The sequence below is a fragment of the Globicephala melas genome, chromosome 12 (genome assembly GCF_963455315.2).
Source record: "Globicephala melas chromosome 12, mGloMel1.2, whole genome shotgun sequence".
Lineage (NCBI taxonomy): Eukaryota > Metazoa > Chordata > Mammalia > Artiodactyla > Delphinidae > Globicephala > Globicephala melas.
This window is the reverse complement of record NC_083325.1, coordinates 33,876,756-33,900,872: the sequence shown is the minus strand read 5'-3', so window position 1 is coordinate 33,900,872 and position 24,117 is coordinate 33,876,756. Positions and strand designations below refer to the sequence as shown.

Genomic DNA, 24,117 nt, shown 5'->3' with positions numbered 1-24,117 from the left:
CTTCCAATGTATTGTAAATTTGTAAATACCAGATAACCAGCATCAGAAACCCCCTCCCGTCCCCATCTCAAGATATAAGATTGGAATTGGGCAGAGATACCTTTCTTTAGAAAGTTGCCATTTTCTTTCTGTCACTTCCTATTCTCTCTGGCTGGTGAAAGGACCGTTCAGACTTAATTTTTATGTAAGCTAATTTTAGATTTTTTTTTAAATTTTATTTTTGGCTGTGTTGGGTCTTTGTTGCTGCGTGCGGGCTTTCTCTAGATGCGGCGAGTGGGGGCTACTCTTCGTTGTGGTGCAAGGGCTTCTTACTGCAGTGGCTTCTCTCGTTGCGGAGCACAGGCTCTAGGTGCGTGGGCTTCAGCAGTTGCAGCATGCCGGCTCAGTAGTTGTGGCACATGGGCTTAGTTGCTCCGCAGCATGTGGGATCTTCCCCAGCACTAGCAGGTAGATTCTTAACCACTGTGCCACCAGGAAAGTGCTCGATTTTTTTTTTTTTTTTTTTTTTTTTGAGACAACCTCTATTTCTGTTACACAGGACACATACTCTAGGGATCATTTTATACTTTGATGGGGTTATTGAGCCATCACTGCTATCCGAGGTCATTATTAGAAGTCACACTGCAGATCTAGAAACACAGGAAGAGTGGCAAGCAGGGTCTATTTCAGCAAGAGACTGGGAAGAAGTCAGGGTGTTGCTTATTGAAATCAGAATGATCATTTTGTGAGTTCTTGCCTTTAGCTCGGGTTCCACTGCCCAAGCCACTCGTTTTCCCTTTGAGTCTAGCAGCTCTTCTCTCCCCGGCGAAGCCCACCTAATACATGTGTGCAGGTTTAATGTTGGAAGGGAGGGTCAGCTTTACCCATACATAATCACTGTTTTATGGCTTTCACTCATTCCTGAGGTGTTAATGCAGATCAAATGGGAAACACTCGAGAAAGAAGCCTTGCAGCTACTGCACTGCCTGGCTCTCTCCGGTCTCAATCGTTAGTTCTTATTGTAAGATCTAAAGGTAATTTTGTTTACTCTCTTAATGCTTTGCCGTTCTCCCAGTGGCCCTTACATATCCTTTCTCAAATTCCCATCTTGATCAACTGTTTGCAAATAATTAAGCTTTTAAGAGATAATGGCAGGAAGCTAATGTACACAACAAAGACGAGGTCTCCTGTCACTGTCTATTGGACTGTGGTCAAATTTGCTTTGGTATCCCATAGTGATTAGGTTGATTGGTATATCTGGCAAGTGCAATCCCTCTTTCCTTCACAAGAACCTACTGATCTCTCTTAAACCAGTGTCCTTGCTGCTTAGATGCCATAATAGCAGAGGTGTTCAGGAAAATGGCAAGGGAGACCTAGCCCTGTGGTTGCAACGGTTTAGAATGAATTTTCCGTTTTCTTCCTAATATGGCACTCGTCTTTCTCTCTTTTGTAAAATGACATCTACCTTTGCCCTTCTCTTGGCCTCACTAGCCCTGTGGGCGGAAGGCAACCTGGGCTTTGAATGTTTTCACAGCAGCCTTGCCTGTGGCATGTTGGGTTTTTGTCAAGGCATTTTTATTTTTTTAAGTCTACAAAGGAATAACTCATACTGTCCACAAAAAGCTTATCTAGGAAAGATGCATAGGGTTTAAGATAGTTAAACATATTGGATTTCAGTTAAAAAGCCTACTTCTTTGTGAATTTTTGACTGACTGTGGATTAACTACCTGACGTTGTGGCTTTCATGTGATTCTAGCAATTACAGAATTTTTTTTGGGGGGGGGAATTGAAAGTTTGTGGGAAACCAGGTTGAAGAACTATGAAAAAAAGAAAACTATCCAGTCGGTCTACCACAGACAGAGGTTTAGGAGTTTTGTTGATACCTTTTGCCCCCTTAACAATGACCAGATTATTGTGACATTTAATTTCATCCAGGCTCATTCATTTCTATTAAAAAAAATATATCCTGAACAACTGAAAATTGTTTAATGGAGACAGAGTGCTGGGTCTCCATAGCTTGAGGCTGCCTGGCAATTATGCTGCATGAAATTAGGCACAGTTTGTTCCAATTACTTAAAATCAGATCACATGAAAAGTGACAGAGGAAAAAAACGGTTAGAACTTTCTCATTTTATGATATTTAAATTCTGAAATCAGAAACTGCATGATGTAAAGAAACAACCTAAACTTGCACTGACAATTTGCAGGCCATAGATTGCTCTTTGAAGCTATAATGATTCAGGTAATTTTAATGATCCAAAGAGAATTTTCCTGACACCCTTTGCATAAATAAAATGTGAATTCCACTTGCTCTCTAAGAATGCATGTAAAACTTGCTCACAAACAGGCATGCAAAAATACTCTTGAAAACACAGCACAAATAAATGACTGTGACAATTCTCAATTTTCAAAGTAACTAAAGGTAAATGGCATAAATATTAATTTTTATCCAGTTCTGGTCATAATATTAAGACACAACTAACAAGACAGGGCAAAAGGTGTTGCCATCCAGCTGTAGGGAAGAGGGACCACTGACGTATTTATTAATTCAATTGAAAAGCACTGAAAGAGATTTCCAGAGGACCTGCAAAACTGTAAGCAAATCATATTACAGAAGATGTTACAGATTGGAAATGACTTGTGTACATCAGTGTACAGCTTTATATAGCAAATAGTGCCAACAGCTAGATGCTAAAATTTGCATATTTCAAAGTCAGGCTTTTATTACTCAAGAATTGCTAGCCTGGCTAACCTCCAGATGATAAAATCGAGAAGTTGTCCCTTTTTCAAAGGCTCAGAGTTAGTGAATGGCAGCATAATTTATACAGTCTAAACGGGTCATATGTAACTTTGTGCAATTCTTCAACTAGTATAGACATAGAACTACTATATATGAAACCATAATTCAGTTCAGAGGATAAAAGATTCATTTGGTTTGTATTGTGTGGCAAACCTTCATGAAGTGGGAGTCATGTTTTAAACCGTAGGGCAGTGTATTGCTTTTAGGTCAGTATCCAATTGTGAGATTTTGCCTGTGATGACTGGCATAATGGTGAGTAGGGTGATTGTCACCTATGATCTCTGCCGATTATGGAGGTGATATACTTTCATTTGAAAAGAGTGGGTAGACATCACTTTTAGGAATGAAGTAAGGAAAGTCGTGTTGTGGATCTCAAATTGGATTGTTTGTACTTCCTGTGGGCTTTAAAAAAATTTTTTTATTATACATTTTCCTTTTTTTTTTTGCGGTACGCGGACCTCTCACTGTTGTGGCCTCTCCCGTTGCGGAGCACAGGCTCCGGACGCTCAGGCTCAGCGGCCATGGCTCACGGGCCCAGCAGCTCCGCGGCATGTGGGATCGTCCCAGACCGGGGCACGAACCCGTGTCCCCTGCATCGGCAGGCGGACTCTCAACCACTGCGCCACCAGGGAAGCCCTATTATACATTTTGATGTTGCATCTGAGTGGAGAGTATCTGTGTATCGTGGCAAGTCAGAGCCATTCCTTTGTTCCACTGGTATTTACTGGTTTTCTTTATGTGCAGGTCTGGGCTTTAAGGATGGTGAACGAGAAAGGCGAGGGTGTTAGAGATGCTAAATGAGTGAGAAGGGACGCATGACCAAGGAAAGAAATAATCAGAATGGGTGTTTCATTGAGTGATGCTTGCTATTAGACAAAAAGGGGAAAAACTGGTGTGAGAGTGATAAGGTGGTCTGGTGGAGAGTTGGGAGGGTAAGGCTTGACAATTGAGCTGAGACCTGACAGTTACCTTGGAGCAGGAGCCTGAGGGTAGGGACCAGCTTGGGGTGTTGGAAGAACATACCAAGTGGCTGGACAGAGGGGTGCGGTGGGGTGAGAAGAGGATGCCCGTCTGGGAAGTGGGCAGGGCTGGGTGGGTGGTGGCACGCACTGCTGGGCAAGGTGAGCGGTCTGGAGGTTTTTGAGCCGGGACAGGGATGGAGATTATGAAAGGCGTTTGCCTTATCCTTCTGTCATGATGAGGCTTAGACACTGGATGGGAAGCAGGAAATGTCCCTAGGTCGTGTCACTGCGGACTGTGCCTTCCCCTGGCCAGTTTCCTCACCAGTAAAACATGAGGGACAATAGATTCTATTTATGTCCCTCAAAGGGATATAATGGGGATTAATTACCATTCTGTCTGTAATATACTTGGAGCTCTTTAGAGAGAGGCACTATATTCCGTGAAAGCAAAGCCTTATTCTAACTGTGTATTTATTGATTAAGTGACAATCAAGACACAATGCTTATGGGAAAAATGGCTACATCTCTGCTCTCCACAAATCGAATCCCATGTGTATAGATACAGAACATATTTAAACTTATATGTAAGAGCATTGAAGTGGTCATTAACGAGCCTTCTTAGCATCTAATCAGACATTATTAATAAGATTGAAAGCTATGTTAATTAGCATTCAATAGACCAGAATTTAGTTTCCGATGGCACATATCGTTAAATGGAGAGTTGGGGGTGCCCTTTCCCATTCATAAAGAGAATAGAAGGTTGACTATCAGAACAATTATTATCTTGGGAGAATTTATTGGGGTGCAATGTTTCAAAGTAGCCCATGTCACCAATGGATGGAAACCACGTCCTCAGCTCCTCTCCCAGGCTTTAGAAATGTATATTTCAAACTCAGATATGGTTGACTATTAAACAGAAAGTATCTTGCCAAAACTAATCTTAGTAGAATTCTAAACATCTTACAAGAAGGTATAGATTTCATTTTATTATCTAATCCTGTAATATTTTTTTATCCACTCTAACTCCTGAGGCTTTTTCTTCGCATGCAAAATGTGCTGGTCTTTGACCTTATATTGGCCTGTGTTCAGAATCCCAGCATACGTTGACATTCAGATAGGGAAACCAACTTTGGTAGAATTTCATTTGTTTGTGCTTTGCAGAAGAGCTAAAATGAATAGTGTGTGTGTGTGTGTTTTTTTAAATACACCCACTTTAATTTTGATATTTGCGTCCAGCAACGTGGTGTTTTGGGAGGAGAATATCATGTTAACAAGGTGCTTAACTCCTGGGGACCTGAGCTGAGCTTGTTGGTCCAAATGATTCAGCTTTAAAAATCTGTGGTTCTAGAAAATATCACGTCAAGGTGGTACACTTTTGTACGCTCAAAAAGAACTTGTTATTTTAATCCCATAAAATACAGTGAAGGTCCTACTGAATTTTGTGTTTGCAACAAATAAACCTGTTAAAGAATAAACTCAGTATCAAGGTTCTGCACGTATCCTAAGTAGCTATTTATACACTTCACTAATCTTGGTAATTGGCTTGTCTTTTATTGCCATTAATTAGATGATGTAGTAGTCCATTAATAAGAGTGACACACCTCAGCATTTTTACCTTTAATTATAGACCTCGCTAGACTCTTAGGTTATTGACAAAATAGCCTAAATATTGCCTGAAGTACACATATTGTTTTTAACAGAGCATATGTGTTTATTATTGAATCCCTCGCACCTAGCGTTGCATCTGACATGTGATGTGCACATTGTGTATCCAAAGTGTATGTGCACAACCTATCTTTTTTGTCCTCTTTCAGCACCCTTACCCTTCTGAAGAACAGAAAAAGCAGTTGGCACAAGACACAGGACTCACCATCCTTCAAGTGAACAATTGGTAAGTAATTTGGCTTTGTGTTTACACACAATCTGCTTCCCCCTCTGGCGACCTGCAGCTAATGTTTTGCATTAAGAAGACACACCCAGTCCCCCCCCCCCCCCCCCCCCCCCGTGGCTTGTTGATCCAAAGGTGAGAACACAGTATTGACTGGTGGGTGAGAGCACTTGCTAGTATAGAAAAGAAAACAGTGTATTGCTTTCCACCTCCTTTATAAATTGACAAATTTTAGGCATAGTATATATTAGTGTTTAATTCACGTTCACTATGGCTCTGTAAATGTCTCTCTCTATGACCTTTTTTTTTTTTAACTTTTAAGAATAATCAATAGAAAGAGTGATATCCTCTTTTCTATGAAACAAGAAAATCCACTATCACATACCCGTCAGGTTTTAAATTCGCTGAATAACTAAGTTCGGTTAGAATTTGTTAGGGATAAGCATTCCAGGATGGGCTCTCCTTTCTTCTGACCTCCCTATAGAAAAAAGAGAAAAAATGTATGTTTCTACTTTGATGCTGTTCAAAACTTGATGTATCTCAGAGCTGTGCAATACTGTTTCTAAATAAATGTGTGGACTCCTGATTTGGGGGAAAGCTGAGATTAGGTACCAAGTAGCAGCCAACAATATTCTGACTTAATGTACAGCGGTGTGGCAAGGAGCCTTTGAGGAAGTATGATTTATTACCCTTTGTGAGTGCGCTGAAAGCCACGTTCACACAGTCACCCAGAGCTAGTGTCATATGTGAAGGGTATCAAAATCCAACCTCCTCGAAAACTAAGTGTCTAATTAATTGTCCTAATATTTTTAGATTAGTGTTTATGATGGGGAAACCGTATCCTCTTTGAAGTAAAATCCAGAAAAGGCCCAAAGCCTGGTTGGGGAAAGATGAGAACTGAGAATGCCAGTTTGCAGACAGAAGTATTTCTTTCTTTTCAATAAGTGTCAAAGATTAATATTACAGAATCTCTGATTACATGGCCTAATCCATTTTGGTGAATAAATTTGTTCTTGATGTCCATTGCACCTACATTAACAGACCCTTCTGTGTTAGAGAGTCTGGGAGCCTTTGGGAGAGATTTCAGATATATTAAGCCCCATTACAGAAAATGTAATTTCTGTCAATATAATCCCATGTATTCTTCGATTTAGTATTTTAGAGATAACAAGCTACTTACAATATATTTGCCTTTGGAGGATTAATTTACAAAGCGCACTATCTTCAAGACACAGACAGACTCACATAAGCATTGCTTGTAAGGGTTATCAATTTCTGTGACCTTACGGCAGCCTTGGGAGATCGGTTTTTGCAGCCCTTTTAGTCGAGTGGATAAGGAACCAACGGAAGACATACTACACCTGAGTGTGTAACTAGGAGTCGTGTGGCTGCTGAGGTTTTTTTGTTTGCCTGTTTGTACCTGCGGCTGTATCTTAATTTTCAAGACCCTGGATACTATATAATTGAACTTTGTCTTCCAAATTGTTCTGGACGATATTATAGAGCAGACCATCCATTTTGAAGGCACACCTAAATTCCTAAACATTTAGGAAGGCAATGGGCTGCCATTCAGGTGATCTGCTAGAGAGCTCCACCCACAAACGTTGTTACCAGAGAACAGATTCCAATACAAGCCGCTTGCCACAGGTAGAAGACATGATGGGATATTTCCTGTGGCTGCCCGGCCAGGCAGGCATTCCTGTGACACCAAGCTGGATGCAACTGTCGTTTCCTAGATTCTGTGCACAGTGATCACAATCAGACTGCCTCGGTGTTGCAATTAAGAGGAGGGAATAAAAGGACTTAAAAAAAATACACGCCAGATAATAATTTTTCAACATAGATGCAGACTTTGCCCTAAACTTCACACTGGTACTCAATTCTGCACAGGCACATAACTTGAAAATCACTTTTACTCATTACGTGGGATGTAAACCCAATTCTGTGCTCACCTGGCACCGTGTAGTGTTCATGTGCTCTCGCTTCTGTGTATGGAATTAGAAGTGACCTATGCTCGCACTTCATTGCCGAGCATTTGGCAACTGTTTCAACTCTGCAACGAATTTATTTGTGGTAGAGAGTTACCCTCCAGTAACTAAAAGTTGTAATAGAAATTGTTTCTCTTAAGTTCGGTGAATAATGACATTCCCACATTTGATTTGAGTTCTTAGCGGTATATTAATTTTCATCCAGACCTTCACCTTTTAAGGAGTTGATAATAGATTTCTTTTTCTTCGGGCTTTGAGTTGGAAATACGTTGGAAAAATGGGGAAACCCAGACGGTACTGTATTGAAACCCAAGATGTGAGCAAATCTTAAAGATGGCAGACTTGGAGATAAAAAGCACAACTACCAAGTGGTTTTCATTTTTCTTTATTGTAATAAAAACATTACACAGAGTCTTTTTGACAGCCTGTAAATATTTTTCCAGTATTGAGCATCGAGCGCAAGTTACTTCATTCTGGAAATAATAATTAAAACAACAACAACAACAGAAACACTTCATGAGTATTTTAGCATTTCCCCTTCACTTCATTTAGACACAACATTTAAAATGTGTTTCTTCCTTTTTGGATTTTTAAAGACTTGTTAACACACATGTACATTCTGTATGAACTATGAGTCACTGTTGAAGAGATTTAATAAATGCTGAAGGGCGGGTTGGGTGTAGATCACTCATAATTACTGGCAGTAACATAATGTATTGAAATACACAATATGAAAGTGAAAAATATAAACTCATGTCAGTTGTTAGCTTGTCATAGAAACCCTGGCCGATGCAGCCTGAAGTTAGGTTTTGACAGAAAAATGAGATGAGAAAAGTTTGGTGCGTTGTAACATTCTTTCATTCCAGCGCTGAACTAATTTTATGCGTCTTTAATTGACGTAAGTAATATATACTACTTGCCTTGGCTGACTAAGGACAAAGCAGATGGGATTTGGCGGGGAGAGGGGATCACAGGGAGAATTTAAATGTAAAACAACAAGACAGATTTGATTAATTAAGAGAAAACTTGGATTAAAAGAAATAACTGCTCTAACTCATACTTGGTCTACTTGTCAGTAGAAACAGAGGAGTATTCTTAAAATGGTTGGTATTAGTACTTGTAGGAATTGGGTTCTGGGAGGGAATGTGACATTTATTAGATTAGACACCGTAGGACAAGTCTATGCCAGCACATTTTTTGAGAATTGAGGCAATTAGGCAAATAATTTGGGTAAAAATATTTTACCTAAATTATCCAAGTATTTGAGGTAACTGCATGTTTTTAAAAATCAACCTCCATAACTAATTGCCTAAATATTTCAGTCTAGCATGCCATGGTAGACTGTGACTTAAAGCATAATAATTTTTGAAATACAATATGTGTCATAAATGTATGTATTCTTCTTCCTTTCTTCCCTCACTCCCAATTATGATTTGGGCCAAAAGTGATAAATAATAGCATTTGGTGCTTTTGTCTTTTTGTGTTTTCATTGTTGTGGTGGTTGTGATAAATACTTCTGTTATATCAGTGCAAAAATATTACTAACGTGTTGAATGTCATTTAAGTGGAAACTTCTTAAATTTTAAGATAGATGGTTAGGTGGGTCTTTTCATATGTAGGTAGAACTTTGAAGAAAGAGCGCACTCACACACACACAAAGTCAATACTGGGTTCTTTCCTGTCCCGAATACACCAACTTGATTCTTTTATATTGAAAATATGAGTGTAGAATGGTCAAATAAAACTCCCTTATATGTTTTCACAGCCATGTTGCAGACTTGGGAATTCCATGTGATGAAACCTTGTGCCTGTATTGTATCTTTCTTGCTGGCTGCCTCAGACACATTCTGCCCCAGCAGAGGTCTAGCCTAGGGTGTACTGAATAAATGTTAGTTTCTTGGTTTACCCCTCCTCATCCACACACTTTCCCATTAAGACCTAATGTTCCATGATTACTTCTTTACCCTCTCTGAGAAGGCCATGGGTCTTAGGTGCAAAATACATAGTTTATGTGAAATACAGTATGTATGTAGACAGAAAAGCCACTCCCCATCAATAGGGTGCATAAAATTCCAGGGTGCATCCGAACCTCCGCAGTGACACCTTCCAGAACCATCGTACCTCTCAAAGTTCTCAGATTTAGTACATATACCGGATTTTCCTAGTTTCTTCATTTATTGCCTTCAAAACTGCAAAGCATTCAGCCATCACTTCCCATTTATTACCAGTGGGGGGAAAAAGTATGTCATCCTCGGAGATTTCTACCCCTGGCAGGTAAAAATGTAAACTTATTTAAAAAAAAAAAAAAAAGATCACCCTTGTTATAATAAACAGATTCAACTGTAAAAGGTCAAGTTTCTTTCTGAGTTATGGTAACAATGTAGCAAATACTTTTATAAGTAATCAAAGATTCTATAAATATAGGTACCTGTGTAGATGTAAATGTTAAAACATTCACAAATTATCCTTTCAACTTCTGAGATCTAAAAATCAATAGGGGGTCATGGGGTTTCATAGAATGGCTCTGCTTTTTCTTCCAACATAATTTAATAATACATTTTACAGATGTTGTTTAAACATTAGGCACAGATTGTTTTGTCAATAAAACTAAACAGAGGCATGACACAAAAGCAAGGAAAACAGATGTAAAAAGAAAAAACAGTGCACCAAGCAAGGAGTCCTGGGTCATTTGTTTCCTATTCAACTACAAAATGAAAGTGCAGGGTGTATAGTGATTTTCCTTGCCTAGGAATCACCTAGGGATGGAACCACTTCACACACAAGAGGTAATTTTATTAAGCAGGTGGTTTAACTTCTTCCCTTGAGAATTTAAGTGTAACCTACATTTAAGGTAGACTTCCTAGCTGATCGATGGAGTAACAGGTGCAGTATTTTTAAAAGAAGGAAGAGAAGGAGAAATATAAATAGAACAGCTCTCCAGCACCTTTCAGAATGGGTTGTTTTTCTCCAGGCCACAGTTAATTGCTATGCTTTTTACCTTGAGTGTCAACTCTAATGATATTACCTTTACAGGCCCTTACTCTGGGCTTAGATCAGAGCAGTCAGTAATATTCACTAGATAAAATACTGTCTAGTTGCTCATGAGAAAATATTGAAATCAGTCAAAAAGTGTTTAGCTTGCATATTGCCTGAGACAGAGCTGGCAAGGTACCAGGCACGCAGGGTATTATTTAGGGAAGCTGAGCAAATAGCTTGCAGGGAAAAGAGCTGTGAATTTTGAAAACTTCAGGTATTGTCATGTCAGAGAGTCTTAGGAATTCAAAGGAGACGCTGCTTTTGTCTGCAGATTTTTTAAAAATTCCCAGCAAACAATCGCCTTTGAAAATGACTCTGCAGGCTGTGAAATACACTTTGTTGTAAGTTCTACTTGCTAAGTTTACTCAGAGGTTTTTCCCCCCACTGTGTTCAATCACATGGGTAATACTGGGAAACATGGAAAGTCCTCACGGAAGGGTAGGTGTTGGACCACTGTGCCAGATGGAAAAACCCTGCCCCTTCCACCAGGGGACCCTGAGTCTAGGTGAGAAGAGAAACAGGAAGGGGTGGGTTGGAGGAAGATGGATTAGAAAGTCCAGATACTGTTTTGTGTAACTGCTGTTTCTCCTCCAGCCAACATTCAAAGACAGTCTCTGAGCTTTTGAGGACAAGAGTGTGAGGTCTGAAGCTGAGAGTTGTTACAACCTGAAGATACTTTCAGGACCAGGTTGGGGTTCCAGCGAGGTGCAGAGATGAGTGAGTTGGGAGACTGATTCCATCATGAGCCCAGTGTTCCTGAATATCCCTTTCAAGGCAGTAAAACCAGTGGCTTCGTGCTTGACTTTGAACATGGTGTGGAGGTCAGCAGGACTTGGTGCAAGTCCTAATTAAGCAGATTTGTTGTTTTCAGTGTCTGATCAGAGAAATGGAAAGAACTCCCCGGGTGTCACCCAGCCGGCAGAGCAGGAGCTGACTCCCTTGAGGAGAGTGTGGGAAGTGAGGGGCTGAGAGGCACCCCAATCGAGGGGGGAAAGCCCCGGCATCCACAGGTGGCTGAGGAACAGATTCCCCTGTGAGCCTCACGACAGCACACAATTTACACAGTGCGAGTGAGGGGAGGGAATACGCAGGGGAAAGAATGTTTGGAGTCCAAACATATCATCTGTCGTCCCCACTCCTCACCAAGTAGATGTGTGTCCTTGATCAACTCACTTTGTCTCCATGGGCAACAGTTTCCTCTGCCTTAAATGGAAGGGGAGGGCTGAGGAATTGGTGGCAGTGTAATAAGCCTCTTCTAGCCCTGATATTCTAGACGGTGTAAAAACGTGAACTGAAGCAAGGTGAATGTTCTGAAGCTGATTATGATCCCCATTTTACATGAGAAGCCGGGGGGGTGTGTGTGAAAAAAACCACGCACAACAGGGCCTTTGATAAAGAGACAAACCGGACATTTCATTACAAAGTTGTTACTTTTCTTCATCTTAAATAAGCAAATCAAAGCCCTGCAAAATAAAAGCTAGATGAAATAAAACATTATCGCAAGACCTGAAAAACATGTGTGCTGTCACTTTCGGATTCATAATAAAGATAAATCAGTTGTTTTTAGCGGTGCGCGCTGAGTCTGTGAAGGGCATGACAGATAATAGGCTCGGAATTTCTGAAGTTATTGTACAGCAAAATTTGTTTTTTCCTCAGGCGTTCAATCTTTTTCTCTAGTAATTTTGTACATGACAAACTTTTTAGCTGGTGCGTTAACAATCTATAAGTAATGGGTTGTCAGGTGTCAGTTAGATAAGATTAAAAGACTGTTTAAGCATTATCCATTTGCTCCTTTGCATGAGTTTTATAGGTCAGGAGAAATAGCTTTTTGAATTCTGGTTGTTTGCACATGCTGTTTTTTTCCTCTCTCCCTCCCTCTCCCTCCCTCCTTCTGTCTCTTTCTCTCTCTCTCTCTCTCTCTCTCTCTCTCTCTCCCTCTCTCTCTCTTTCGCTCTCGTTTGGCTGTGCTCCAGGGGTACCTGCAAGAACTGTATTATATTACATAACTTCTGCATGTAGGAGCACATTCGAAACTCACACCATGTGCATCAAGGGGACACATGTCTCCACTGACTTCTGTAAACTCATTTTAGTTTTGAAAATGTTACTCCTTTTCTTCTCAAAGGAAACTTTGTCAGGGGAAACAGCCTCCGCGGAGAAGAACATTGAGGTTTTCGGCTTGAGCAGTTTCCTAGCAAGTCAGGTTGAGATCTATTCTTGTCAAATCTGTCTTAAGTGTGTTTACATATAGTTTGCCTTTCTGGTATTTTCTGCTTGCACAGACCTGATCTCCACCTATTTTGTGTCAACAGTTGCTCGGGCTGGTGTTGGGTGATTAACCATTGAGCACTGGGCACAGGAGCTGTGCCCACAGAGACCCCCCTCTCCCCTCGCACTTACATCACCCTCTGGCTTCAGGCTGCACCTACTTAAAACAAACAGCATTTCTGAGTGATTAAAGAGGCAGCCTGAAATAGTAAAAAGTGGGGCAAATGTTGCCTCCTTGTTGAATAAGACAAGTTTCTCAAAAATGGAGAGGAGCCAGGGGTGCGTGGGGAGGGAGTGTTTCTGAGGGCAAATGTCTTGGATCTGCGTGGCTCCAATGTGTGAATGCCTGGAACTTTGTGTAGATTATCAGGTTTTTGTTGTGTTTCTTTTGTTAATTTTTAAGGGGAAAGAGAGCATTTAAAAAAAATAACAACAAAAACACGCCAACACATGGACATATATACACTACCAAATGTAAAATAGATAGCTAGTGGGAAGCAGCCGCATAGCACAGGGAGATCAGCTCGGTGCTTTGTGACCACCTAGAGGGGTGAGATAGGGAGGGTGGGAGGGAGACGCAAGAGGGAGGGGATATGGGGATATATGTATATGTATAGCTGATTCACTTTGTTATACAGCAGAAACTAACACACCATTGTAAAGCAATTATACTCCAATAAAGATGTTTTAAAAAATAAAATAAAATGAAGGAGCAAAAAACAAACAAAAAAAACACGCCAACGACATGGATGTCTGGCAAATGCAGGGCTGTCCCGTTACATGCCCTCATAGCCTTTGATATTCTCCTCCTTATTTTATCTCCATTCTTATGAGGCCTTTAAGCCTGACCCATTAATATGGGAAATAATTAACTCTATGGGGCTCTTGACACCTGAACAATAACAAATAAACAAAAAACCTTAATCTCTTCCCACCCTTGAGAGCTCCTTTTTCCTTTTACCCTCTTAACCAATGTGGTTAAAGGGCCACAAGATTAGATCCCATCACTGAAGAAGGGAAAAAGTACTTCCTTTTGCAAATACATTAACTCTTTCAGGCCCGTGGGAATTATTGGTCTTGGATTCTAAATGTAACTTAGGTCAAAAACATATTTCCTGTCATGGGAGACATCTGGCTTACTACTGATTTGGTCACTATTTTTCAAGAATAGTATATTGGGGCTTCCCTGGTGGCACAGTGGTTAAGAATCCGCCTGCCAGTGCAGGAGACATGGGTTGGAGCCCTGGTCCGGGAAGATCCCACCTGCCACGGAGCAACTAAGCCCACGTGCCACAACTACTGAGCCTGCGCTCTAGAGCCCGCGAGCCACAATACTGAGCCCACGTGCCACAACTACTGAAGCCTGCACAGCTAGGGCCCATGCTCCTCAACATAAGAAGCCACCGCAGTGAGAAGCCCGCACACCACAATGAAGAGTAGCCCCCACTCACTGCAACTAGAGAAAGCCCACATGCAGCAATGAAGACCCAACGCAGCCAAAAATAAAAATAAAATAAATAAATTTATGAAAAAAAAAAGAATAGTATGTTGCAGACGGTTGGAATTAAACGCACCATGATTAAAAATATATATCTTTTAAGTTTCCAGTATGTTCTACCGTAGGATGCTGATTTGAGTGTAAACTGGTAGTTTTGAGGGTTGTTGTCTAGTTGAAGGGTTTTGTTGGCCTGCATCACTAGAACATCTGCTACAGTTGACTTTATTTGATCCCTAGTTTGGGTCAGAGTTCATATGTACTTGGAAAGGGTAGGGTGTAGGAGGTGTTGAAAAGCTAATGGCAAGAATTGTATGTGTCCAAAGATGTCAGGTCTCAGCTCCCATGGCTAGTTACCTGGCAGGACTGTCTACAGAAAGGACAGTGCAATGGGTTATGGCAGGGATTCCCATCCTCAGGGCCAAGTGGGGACTGGAGAGAGTGGCCAGAAAAGGCAGGTCAGAATCATTCTGAGTGAATGTAGTATAAAAAAGCGTCTTGGGAATTAACTTTTGATTTTTGTCGTGCTATTTCTTTTGAAATAGCAAGTAACAAAGGGATAGGAGATTTTGAAGTTTATCAAAAGGAGCACAGATTAAAATTTTAGAAACAATGCTATAGAATGACAGAGTCCAAGTCCTGGATAAGATTGTGTGCATCCTTTAACAGATGAGGCTCAGGGCCTTACAATATTACACCCCTAATGAGAGGCAAGGAGGACCTGGTCCGGTGTCTCGTGCATTCCACCGTTATGTATTTATTTTTAACGGCTTTACTGAGATATAATTCACATACCACGCAAATCACTCATTTAAATTGTACAATTCAGTGGTTTTAAGTATATTCACAGATATGGGCAACCATCCCCACAGTCAGTTTGAGAACATTTTCACCACCTCAAAAAGAAACCCTGCATCCTCCCCATACATCCATCCCCAACTCTACCACACATCTATTTTCTGTCTCTATAGATTGGTTTATTCTGGACATGTCACATAAATGTGATCACAAAATCTGTGGTCTTTTGTGACTGGTTTCCTTCACTTAGCATTATGTTTTCAAGTTTCATTCACGTTGTAGCATGTGTCAAACTTGATGGCTGAATAATGTTCCATCGTATGGGTATAGCACATTTTCTTTTTTTTTTTTTTTTTTTTGCGGTACACGGGCCTCTCAGTGTTGTGGCCTCTCCCGTTGCGGAGCACAGGCTCCAGACACGCAGGCTCAGCGGCCATGGCTCACGGGCCCAGCCGCTCCACGGCATGTGGGCTCTTCCCAGATCGGGGCACGAACCCATGTCCCCTGCATCGGCAGGCGAACTCTCAGCCACTACGCCACCAGGGAAGCCCTAGCACATTTTCTTTATTAGTTTGTTTGTTGACGGACATTTGGGTTGTTTCCATCTTTTGCTGCCATAAGAATTTGTATATAAGTTTTTGTACCGTTAGGTATTTTTGAGAATCATAAGGACACTATCCCCAGCAAACCTCTGTCTTAGGTTTTACAGTTTACAAAGCACTTTGCATAAAACGTCCACTCACTTGATCATTCACAATTCCAGCACCTAAATACTGCTATGATCTCAGAGCCAGTAAGTGGCAGTTTTCCTACTCAGTTCTCACGCTCTTCCCACCAGACAGTGCTCTCACTCTTCCTGCCTGTGGCCTGTGTTTTGACTGTGATAATTATGAGCAATGGTGTTCAAAGAAAAGGCTGGCAACTCAGAAGTGAAATGTACATTCTCCAAACTTTCCCCAATGTGACTTCGATGACCGTAAGCATTTTTCAAAGATTTGACAGGTTCCAAGAGGAGGTCATTTTGTTGGTTTTATTGTCCTCATTTGAAAGATTTTGTCATATGCATCAATTGAGAGATTTTGTCTTTTAGTTTAAGTGGTTCCATTTGTATGTAAGGGCCTACAGGTTACATATTGATATACATTACATAGAGCTTAGGTTTCGAACATTGCTAATTGAAACAGAAGTTACAGTGACCATTCTGAGGAATAGACACAGGCCTCCATTCAGGTCAAACCTAATCTGTGACCAGGTGAAAAGAAAAAAATCGAGCTAAATTTTGAGATATCTTCCCTTGGCACGAGTAGAGACTCCAGGCCTGGAAGTTTCTAGTTAGTGAAGGCAAATAAAGGAGAGATTCTAGAGGAAGGAAAGAGCTGAGAGCTACTCCAAGATGGTGCTGAGATTCTAGAACACGGTATGCGTGCTAGGCTGGTCACCTAACACAGTATGCATGCTGGGCCGGTCAATTCCAATTATTGAGGGGAAATTCTGTTTGGGAAAATAGGTGCATATTTGATCAGTAGGGTAGCCCATACACCCCAATTGAATGGGACATTCATGGTTTACGCCTGTTGCCCAGCATAATTATTAATAATGTTCTTTCTACTCTCAAAATTTTCCCAGTGTAGATGATAAATTATCTGGTCATCGTATTTACAATGGAAATTGGCAGAACATTAAGATTTGTTTTAAATAACTGTACACTTATTCTGTAATGTTTAAGGGATGTTTAGTTAGATGCAATTTTATTGAATTTTGTGAATATGGGAAAATGAGAATTTATATGAAATAATGGTTCAGCTTAAATCAGAGACACATTTATTCTTTGAAGATATTATTATTCCCATTTTAGCTTTTCATTAGTAAAGGAGGTTTTGCTAGATTATCCTATTGCTTAATCATTGTGCTAATAATCACTTTAATTTCATATACTTTAAGTAAACCACATTTTAAAAAATATTTACAAGGTTATACAAAATCAAATTTGACAAATTGTCCCATTTAAGTAAATATTTTATAAATGCCATTTGGTTACCTATGTTTATATGCATACTTAAGATACGTCTAACTACTGGGTATTTCTTATGCTGGGTCTAGTGAGACAACCCTACAATTCATTCTACTGAGTTTAGAGCCTAAGGCTTTAGTGATGTAGAAGGTAGCAAAAGAATTAGAGACTCTGCACTGAGGGAGGCACCCTTGCTTTGAATTCAGTTCAGATTAAAGGATTTAGCAAGCTGAGCTTCTATTTTTTTTAGAGTAAAAAGAAGTCATTTTCCAGTTTGCTTTCAAGGAAAACTTCCTGTAATATATAACCAAGTGATGAAGTGTTTGCAAGTTATTTCAACATATAAAGTCCAAAATGAAACTTGGGTTTTGTTTTTACTTTGCATTATATTTCTCAACTAATTAGTGACTTTTTTCACTAGTTGCTTGCAAGAAATTTTATATATAATTAACGTCCTCAACTGTCTTAACTTCATTTTTTTCTAGAGTAGTTTGCCAAATATACCTATCACTTCTAGAGAAGGGGAACCTTCTCAGACCTGTGATTGATGGGCTTCTTGTGATTTGAGCAAAATTCCAATATTATGTTTCTAGAGTGGATGGAGAGTAAAACACATGCTTCCCTTCTCCCCTCCTGTTCAGTCACCTCCCCCGGCCTCAGACACACAGATGATGTATTGCAGTCCTGAAACTGTCAGATCCTGGAGGAGGTTGAGAAACTAGAAGACAGCGCCAAAAACATGATTTCATTAGGTTTGACTTGAGATTGAATCAACTTTCTTGAGCGTCTTAAAATCATGTTTCATGAAATTTTACTTCACAGAGAAAGGGAGCGTAGAAGAAGGCTTGGACCCTGAAGTCTGCCAGTTACAGATCATTAAATCCAATAAGTAAATGTAAATCTAAAATAGAGAATTCCAACAAAAGATTTTGAAGTCGATTTCTTGTTTAAAAGAAGAGAGTGTTATGTGGGAGACAGCTAGAACTCGTTCCCTGAAACGTTTGTTTATAAAACAGGCCTTAAACTTATATTAGAAAATGCTGACTTAAAAAAAAATGTTGGATATATAATTTTCTTTAAGTGACTGCGATAAAGCTGAAAGAAATGCTACATCAAGAAAATTCATGGAAAAAGAAAGAGCAAAACTCTGGAATCCAGCAACTACTTTCCAATGTGAAATTTTATATTTGAAGATATTTCACAAGGCTTAATTCTATAAAAATATTTATAGCAATGAATATAAATAAAATGAATTATATAGCAATTAAGTATTATAGTTGCATGTTGTTCATGTTTAACTGAATAAAGAATAGTGCATGCAGAAATCACCAGTACTAATATTGATACTTAAGAATGCATGGTATTAATTTTTATTATTATTAAAGTCTATATGTAATTATTCTTAAGTATACCTAAATAGTAATCAAGATGACTATAATTAATACTTTCTTTAATGGATAGTATAGGTTTATAAAGCATTTTTACTACCATATCCTGTTATTTAATGAACTCTTTTCTTAATAGTTAATAATTTTAGCTTCTTAGGCAAAGGAGGGTACATATTGTAAAATGGCATTTCTACATACTTAAATGGGTACCTACCATCCTGCTGGCTGGTCACTTATGCCTAGTTGGCAAGAAGCACTATGGGAATGACTGAGAGTCATGTCATTGTTTAGCAACAACAGCATTTTGTCAGAATTTTATTTTTATTTGATTGGATGCGGTTCCATGAGTTGGCTGTGGCATGTTAAAGTAACAAAATATGGACTCCCCTGAATCATCAGTGACTAAGTAAGTGGTAAACACGGAGAAGTAGAATTGAGTAAAGGTGAAAATTCCATTTCTGAAAGTGAACAAGTAGTTTTTCCTTCCTTTGGTCAGTATTATGGAGAACCATACAAGGAAGACCAAGGGCAAAGCCACATGGGAAAGTTGCCTGTGGAACTGGGCAGATATACCTGGTGTTTGGTCCTAATGGATGCCCACTACGATCTGGCCACCCCTCCTGGTTCTCACAAAGAGAAAACTAAATTTAACAATCCAGTTTCGTGGGAGGGAACCAGGGCAGGGAGTGGAGGATAAACTAAAGGACAAAGGTCAACTTTAGACAGCTGTTCTACCAGATCTAGACCGAGAATAAAAGGAGATAGGTGGAATTAGCAGAATGGGAAGAAAAAAAAAAAAAGTCTAATAATAAATAAACATCTAGGGGCAAAGACAAGAAAGAATAGAGCAAAACTTCCTGTATTTCTTTTTAGCATAACTCAAGATTCATCTCCCATTCTCCTTGTCTGATTCCTATTTTAAAAATGCAAATGATAAAATTCAGTTTTTAGATGATGCCATGTCTCAGATATTTGAAGGTTTTGCTCCCCTTTCAACCTCCCACTCCCCCTTTATTAAGGGACTTGAGTCCTAAACAAATAATTAGGTAAAAAGAAATACATCTCTGTTTATTTTGACATGGAATAAAGCTCTAAAGCCCATCCATTATCTTCCTTTCCTTTGTAAAACTTCTTGTTTTGAGAAAGGAGACAGTTTGGTCACAGGAAGAAATTCTAATCCATGATTCTATGAGTAAAGGAAATTTAAGAATTCTTTCTCTAATTCAGTTTTCTACCACCTACAGGGTGTCCAGTTCTTAAAAAGTACTTCACAAAAGAAGATTGTGTTTTCAAAGCAAAATGGGATTTTTAAAAACATATACCTTGATGTTTGGAATGAAATATGGAAATGCAAACAGTATATTTCTCAACCTTAAAGGATACTTAACTAAAAGGATTACCTTTTCAAATGCCCAGTCTATGGCAAATTTGAGCTACATTCTATTAAACCAAGGTGTGAAACTATTTTAATGAGTAAGAAAAACTGTCCTGTTGTCACGTATTCCTGACATTATACATCTGAGTTTTAAGGGCTATAATGTTTGGACATCAATTGTAAAATTGTAAAAGTTTTCTCTTACATTTTTAAATGCACAGGCTTTTTAAAAAGACCTTATCAATATGGAAAATTCCAAAGATTGTGTGTATTTCATGGGTATATTTCATCTTAAACTATTTTATGGATATTGGAGAATGTATTTTTTATTGTACTTTGAAATTGGAATTTTGTCATTCTCTTTTTTATTTCTCTTAAAAAACACTGTTTCTTCTTATGTTCAAGCTCTAATATATATTTATGTATTCATACATATGAGTTTAAAATAACTATTTTACTGATGCTTCTTGAAATGACAGTGTTATAAGAAGGGAATATGTTCATGTAAGTTTACATACAATCCAAAGGTCTTTTTTGGTTCAGTGTTCAGAAGATTCTTGATAATTTAGAATCTTCTACAATGGAAAGTAAAGCATTCTGTCACAGAAGCGGGGAGGATGAGACACAAGGTCAAAGGGCATTTTAGAAACAAACAGCTGGACCAGTTTATTTAAACAGATACAGAGTTGCGGGAACTGACCTCTGTTTGACTTATAGTGGGAGGAGCAAGAATGTCATTTTATTACTTTGCCCAGAAGGAAAATGTTTTTGTATCTGAATTCACCCCAAGCCATCTAAATACATGGTCTTGCTGTATATAGCTGATTCCAAAGAGCATACATTAAGATGGTCAAGGAAAATCATAAAATACACCGAAGAGAATCAAATGTTAGGATGGCTTTAGGATTGAAAAGGTGATGTTGTTTTTAAAAATAAAGTATTTTGCTGTTTACTCAGTTATCTTCAGATAAAGATGTCCACTGTGACCCTAGATAATAATATGTTTCATGTAAGTATAGGAATTATAATTCAGTAACATTCTGAGAGTTTACTATGTCCTACATGTACTGATAATGTCCGTAATATTGAAACAAATATTGTTAATTAAAGTTTGCAAAAGCAAGAACTTCCATGTATACCTACTAATGTGGTCAAGCAGTTCGGATAAAGTGATAGGTGTTCTTAGGTTTTCAAGGTTTTAAAATTTTTATTTAATGAAAGGATTCCCACTTTTACATCTACGAATCCTATAGGTGGCCTACATCTGTGTTGTCAATAACAACAAATGGTCATTGCCACCCAAAGAGAAGCAAATAGCACCTAGTACCTGTGGGCCCTTAACTGAGAAGCTCTGGTGAGGTGTTTGCTCTCTCCACGGGGACCAGAGCGGGCCTAGAGTAACTGCATTTAGTGTTGTCCGCTGAAGACCTGCAGAGGTACACAGCCAGACTCGCCATTTTGAGCAGAGTGGCCCAAGGGATGAGAGGACTCAAAATCCTAGAGCTCACATTCGAGAAATAACTCGTTAAGAATCACAGGTGTTTAACCTAGGGTGAAGAAGGGAGAAGCCTATGCGGCATGGTGGCTATAGTTTAAATGTTTGAAAAGCTATCCTGAAGAAGTGAGATTAGAATTGTTTAAATTACCCGAAGGAGTTGTCCTGGTGAAAGGATTTTAGGTCAGGTAAGGCAGACCCTTCTAAGGGTTACCTTGTCTGTAGACGGAGTGGGCTCTCTGCTGAGGTGGCCAGGGCTGTATGAGAGAGTCCAGCACACAGAGAACAGACTGGTGGTGGCCAAGGGGGCGGGGAGGTGGCAGAGGGACGGAGCGGGAGGGTGGGATTAGCAGATGCAAACTATTATATATAGAATGGATAAACAACAAGGTCCTAGTGTATAGCACAGGGAACTATATTCAATATCCTGTGATAAACTATAATGGAAAAGAATATGAAAAAGACTGTATATATGTGTATAACTGAATCACTTTGCTCTACAGCAGAAATTAGCACAACATTGTAAATCAACTATACTTGAATAAAATAAATTTTTAAAAAACCCAACAGTCCAGTAGAGGTTACCCATCTACCTGGTGGGGATATCAGAGAGGGGATTCATGTCAGTGACCAAGCTAGGTGATGGTTAAAGCCCTTTTCAAACCTGACGTGTAATTTTTCTGATCCCATGGATTTAACAATCATGGATTCAAACCTGAGATGGTTATCATGAACTGGTCTTTGGAAATGTGAATGTATGAGTGTGAAGGAGGCAAGCTTTGGAATATAGATAACTCAAGTTACTGAGTCTTCTTATGTGTAGCCTTTTCTTTGTTTTTACACACAAGTAGCACAGTCATCAAAATCCCCAAATCTACGAAATGTTCAGTCATGCTTATTCTTGGACTCAACAGTAGGGTTGTTGCCAGTGGTGATTGGCTCAAAGCCAGCTCATGTTTAGATACCTATTTAGTCTGGAATATTCTAGATGGGTAGCACAGTAGTGGCCATGCTCTGGTCAGAACATTGTCGGTGGGGGGGGGGGGATGTTTGCTACCGTTTGCCAGCTCTGTGTCATTCAGCAAATTATTAACATCTCCTGGGTAACATGTGACCTCAAATACGTCACTTAATTTCTCGGAGCCTTGGCTTCTCATCTGTTAAAAAAAAGACTCTTCCTATTTTTAGATAATATCCATAATATATTATGTTTTTAAAAGGGCTTAAAAAAAAGTTATCAGAGTTCCCTCCAAGAGAATGCAGATTTTGAATAGTACCCTAGATAAAGAGCCATTTTTGCTCTTACCTATGTTAGTTACTATGAAAATTACTTTTGATATATGCAGAATATTAATATTAAATAATTTTCTAATTGGTCATGCAGTGAAGGCAGTTAATGAAAAAGCAGATTTTTCTTTTCATTTTAATTGGTTATTTCACATGGTGTTTGTGGTACACCTGTGCTTATAATGAGAATGGAGAATTAATCTAACCTTCTGCTCACATGATTCCAATTTTCATGGTTTATACAAGATAATGATAACCTGATTGGCAACACAATTTGTTGTAGATCTGTGTTTTAAATATTTTTATTAGCAGTTTGGGGACTTCAGATACAAGAACTGATATAATATATGTTGCCAATAAGAGTTAGCATCAACCAGTGTCCTTTTAGTTAGATTCCAGTTTCATTAGTTCTTTTAATTACTTCTCAGATAATGAAAGAACATAAGGATATAAGATGTTGAGAATCTTAAAATGTCATGAAGTATGCATTTTTATTTTAAAAAACCTATCCCTGTCTGTTTAATGGTTTGTTTTTTAGGAACTAGTTCCCTTCCTGAAGTGGGCAGACTTACCAACTAGAATTCATACGGGGCTGTGGGTCATTTAATTATTAACAGTGCAGTACTAAACTTTTCATTGTATTTTTTATTTGCTTCTCATGTTGCACATACTCAAATCTGAGTTGAGAACTAAAAGCAACTTACTATTTCAGAATCTAATATGTCCTGTTCATTTTCTGTATTTGATATGTAATTCTTAGTATTACGAGGTACAAACAGATCTTAAGAGTTAGAGGGCTTCCCTGGTAGCGCAGTGGTTGAGAGTCCACCTGCCGATGCAGGGGACACGGGTTCGTGCCCCGGTCCGGGAAGATCCCACATGCCGCGGAGCGGCTGGACCCGTGAGCCATGGCCACTGAGCCTGTGCCTCCGGAGCCTGTGCTCCACAATGGGAGAGGCCACAGCAGTGAGAGGCCCGCGTACCGCAAAGAAAAAAAAAAAAAAAGAGTTAGAAATATCATGAGTATGGCTTTGGAGAGCTTGTAGTACCACTTGTTAAAATTTTCAGTGGCTAGCCCCTTTTTTAGGGGCTACAAAAATTATTTTAAAAAATCTTATTAAGACACTGAAGTGACCTAAATGTCTTAAGATGTTTATTTCACATGTTAAGGACTAGCTGGAGAAAGCAAGATTATAAGTTCAATTACTGTATAGCCGTGACCTCGCCTTGACCTCAGACTTTGCATAAAGAGCGCGCGCGCGCGCGCGCACACACACACACACACACACACACACACACACACACACACACACACACACACACACACACACACACACACACACACAC

At 39.3% G+C, this 24,117-nt stretch overlaps 1 protein-coding gene across 1 annotated transcript in view; it reads left to right on the top strand.

The window, feature by feature from the left end:
- MEIS1 (Meis homeobox 1) overlaps positions 1 to 24,117 on the top strand; it is a 136,397-nt gene that overhangs the window by 107,815 nt on the left and 4,465 nt on the right. The window contains exon 9 of the mRNA XM_030877406.2: positions 5,556 to 5,632. Within this exon, the coding sequence (XP_030733266.1) occupies positions 5,556 to 5,632 (77 nt within the window). The remainder of the gene's footprint in view (positions 1 to 5,555; positions 5,633 to 24,117) is intronic.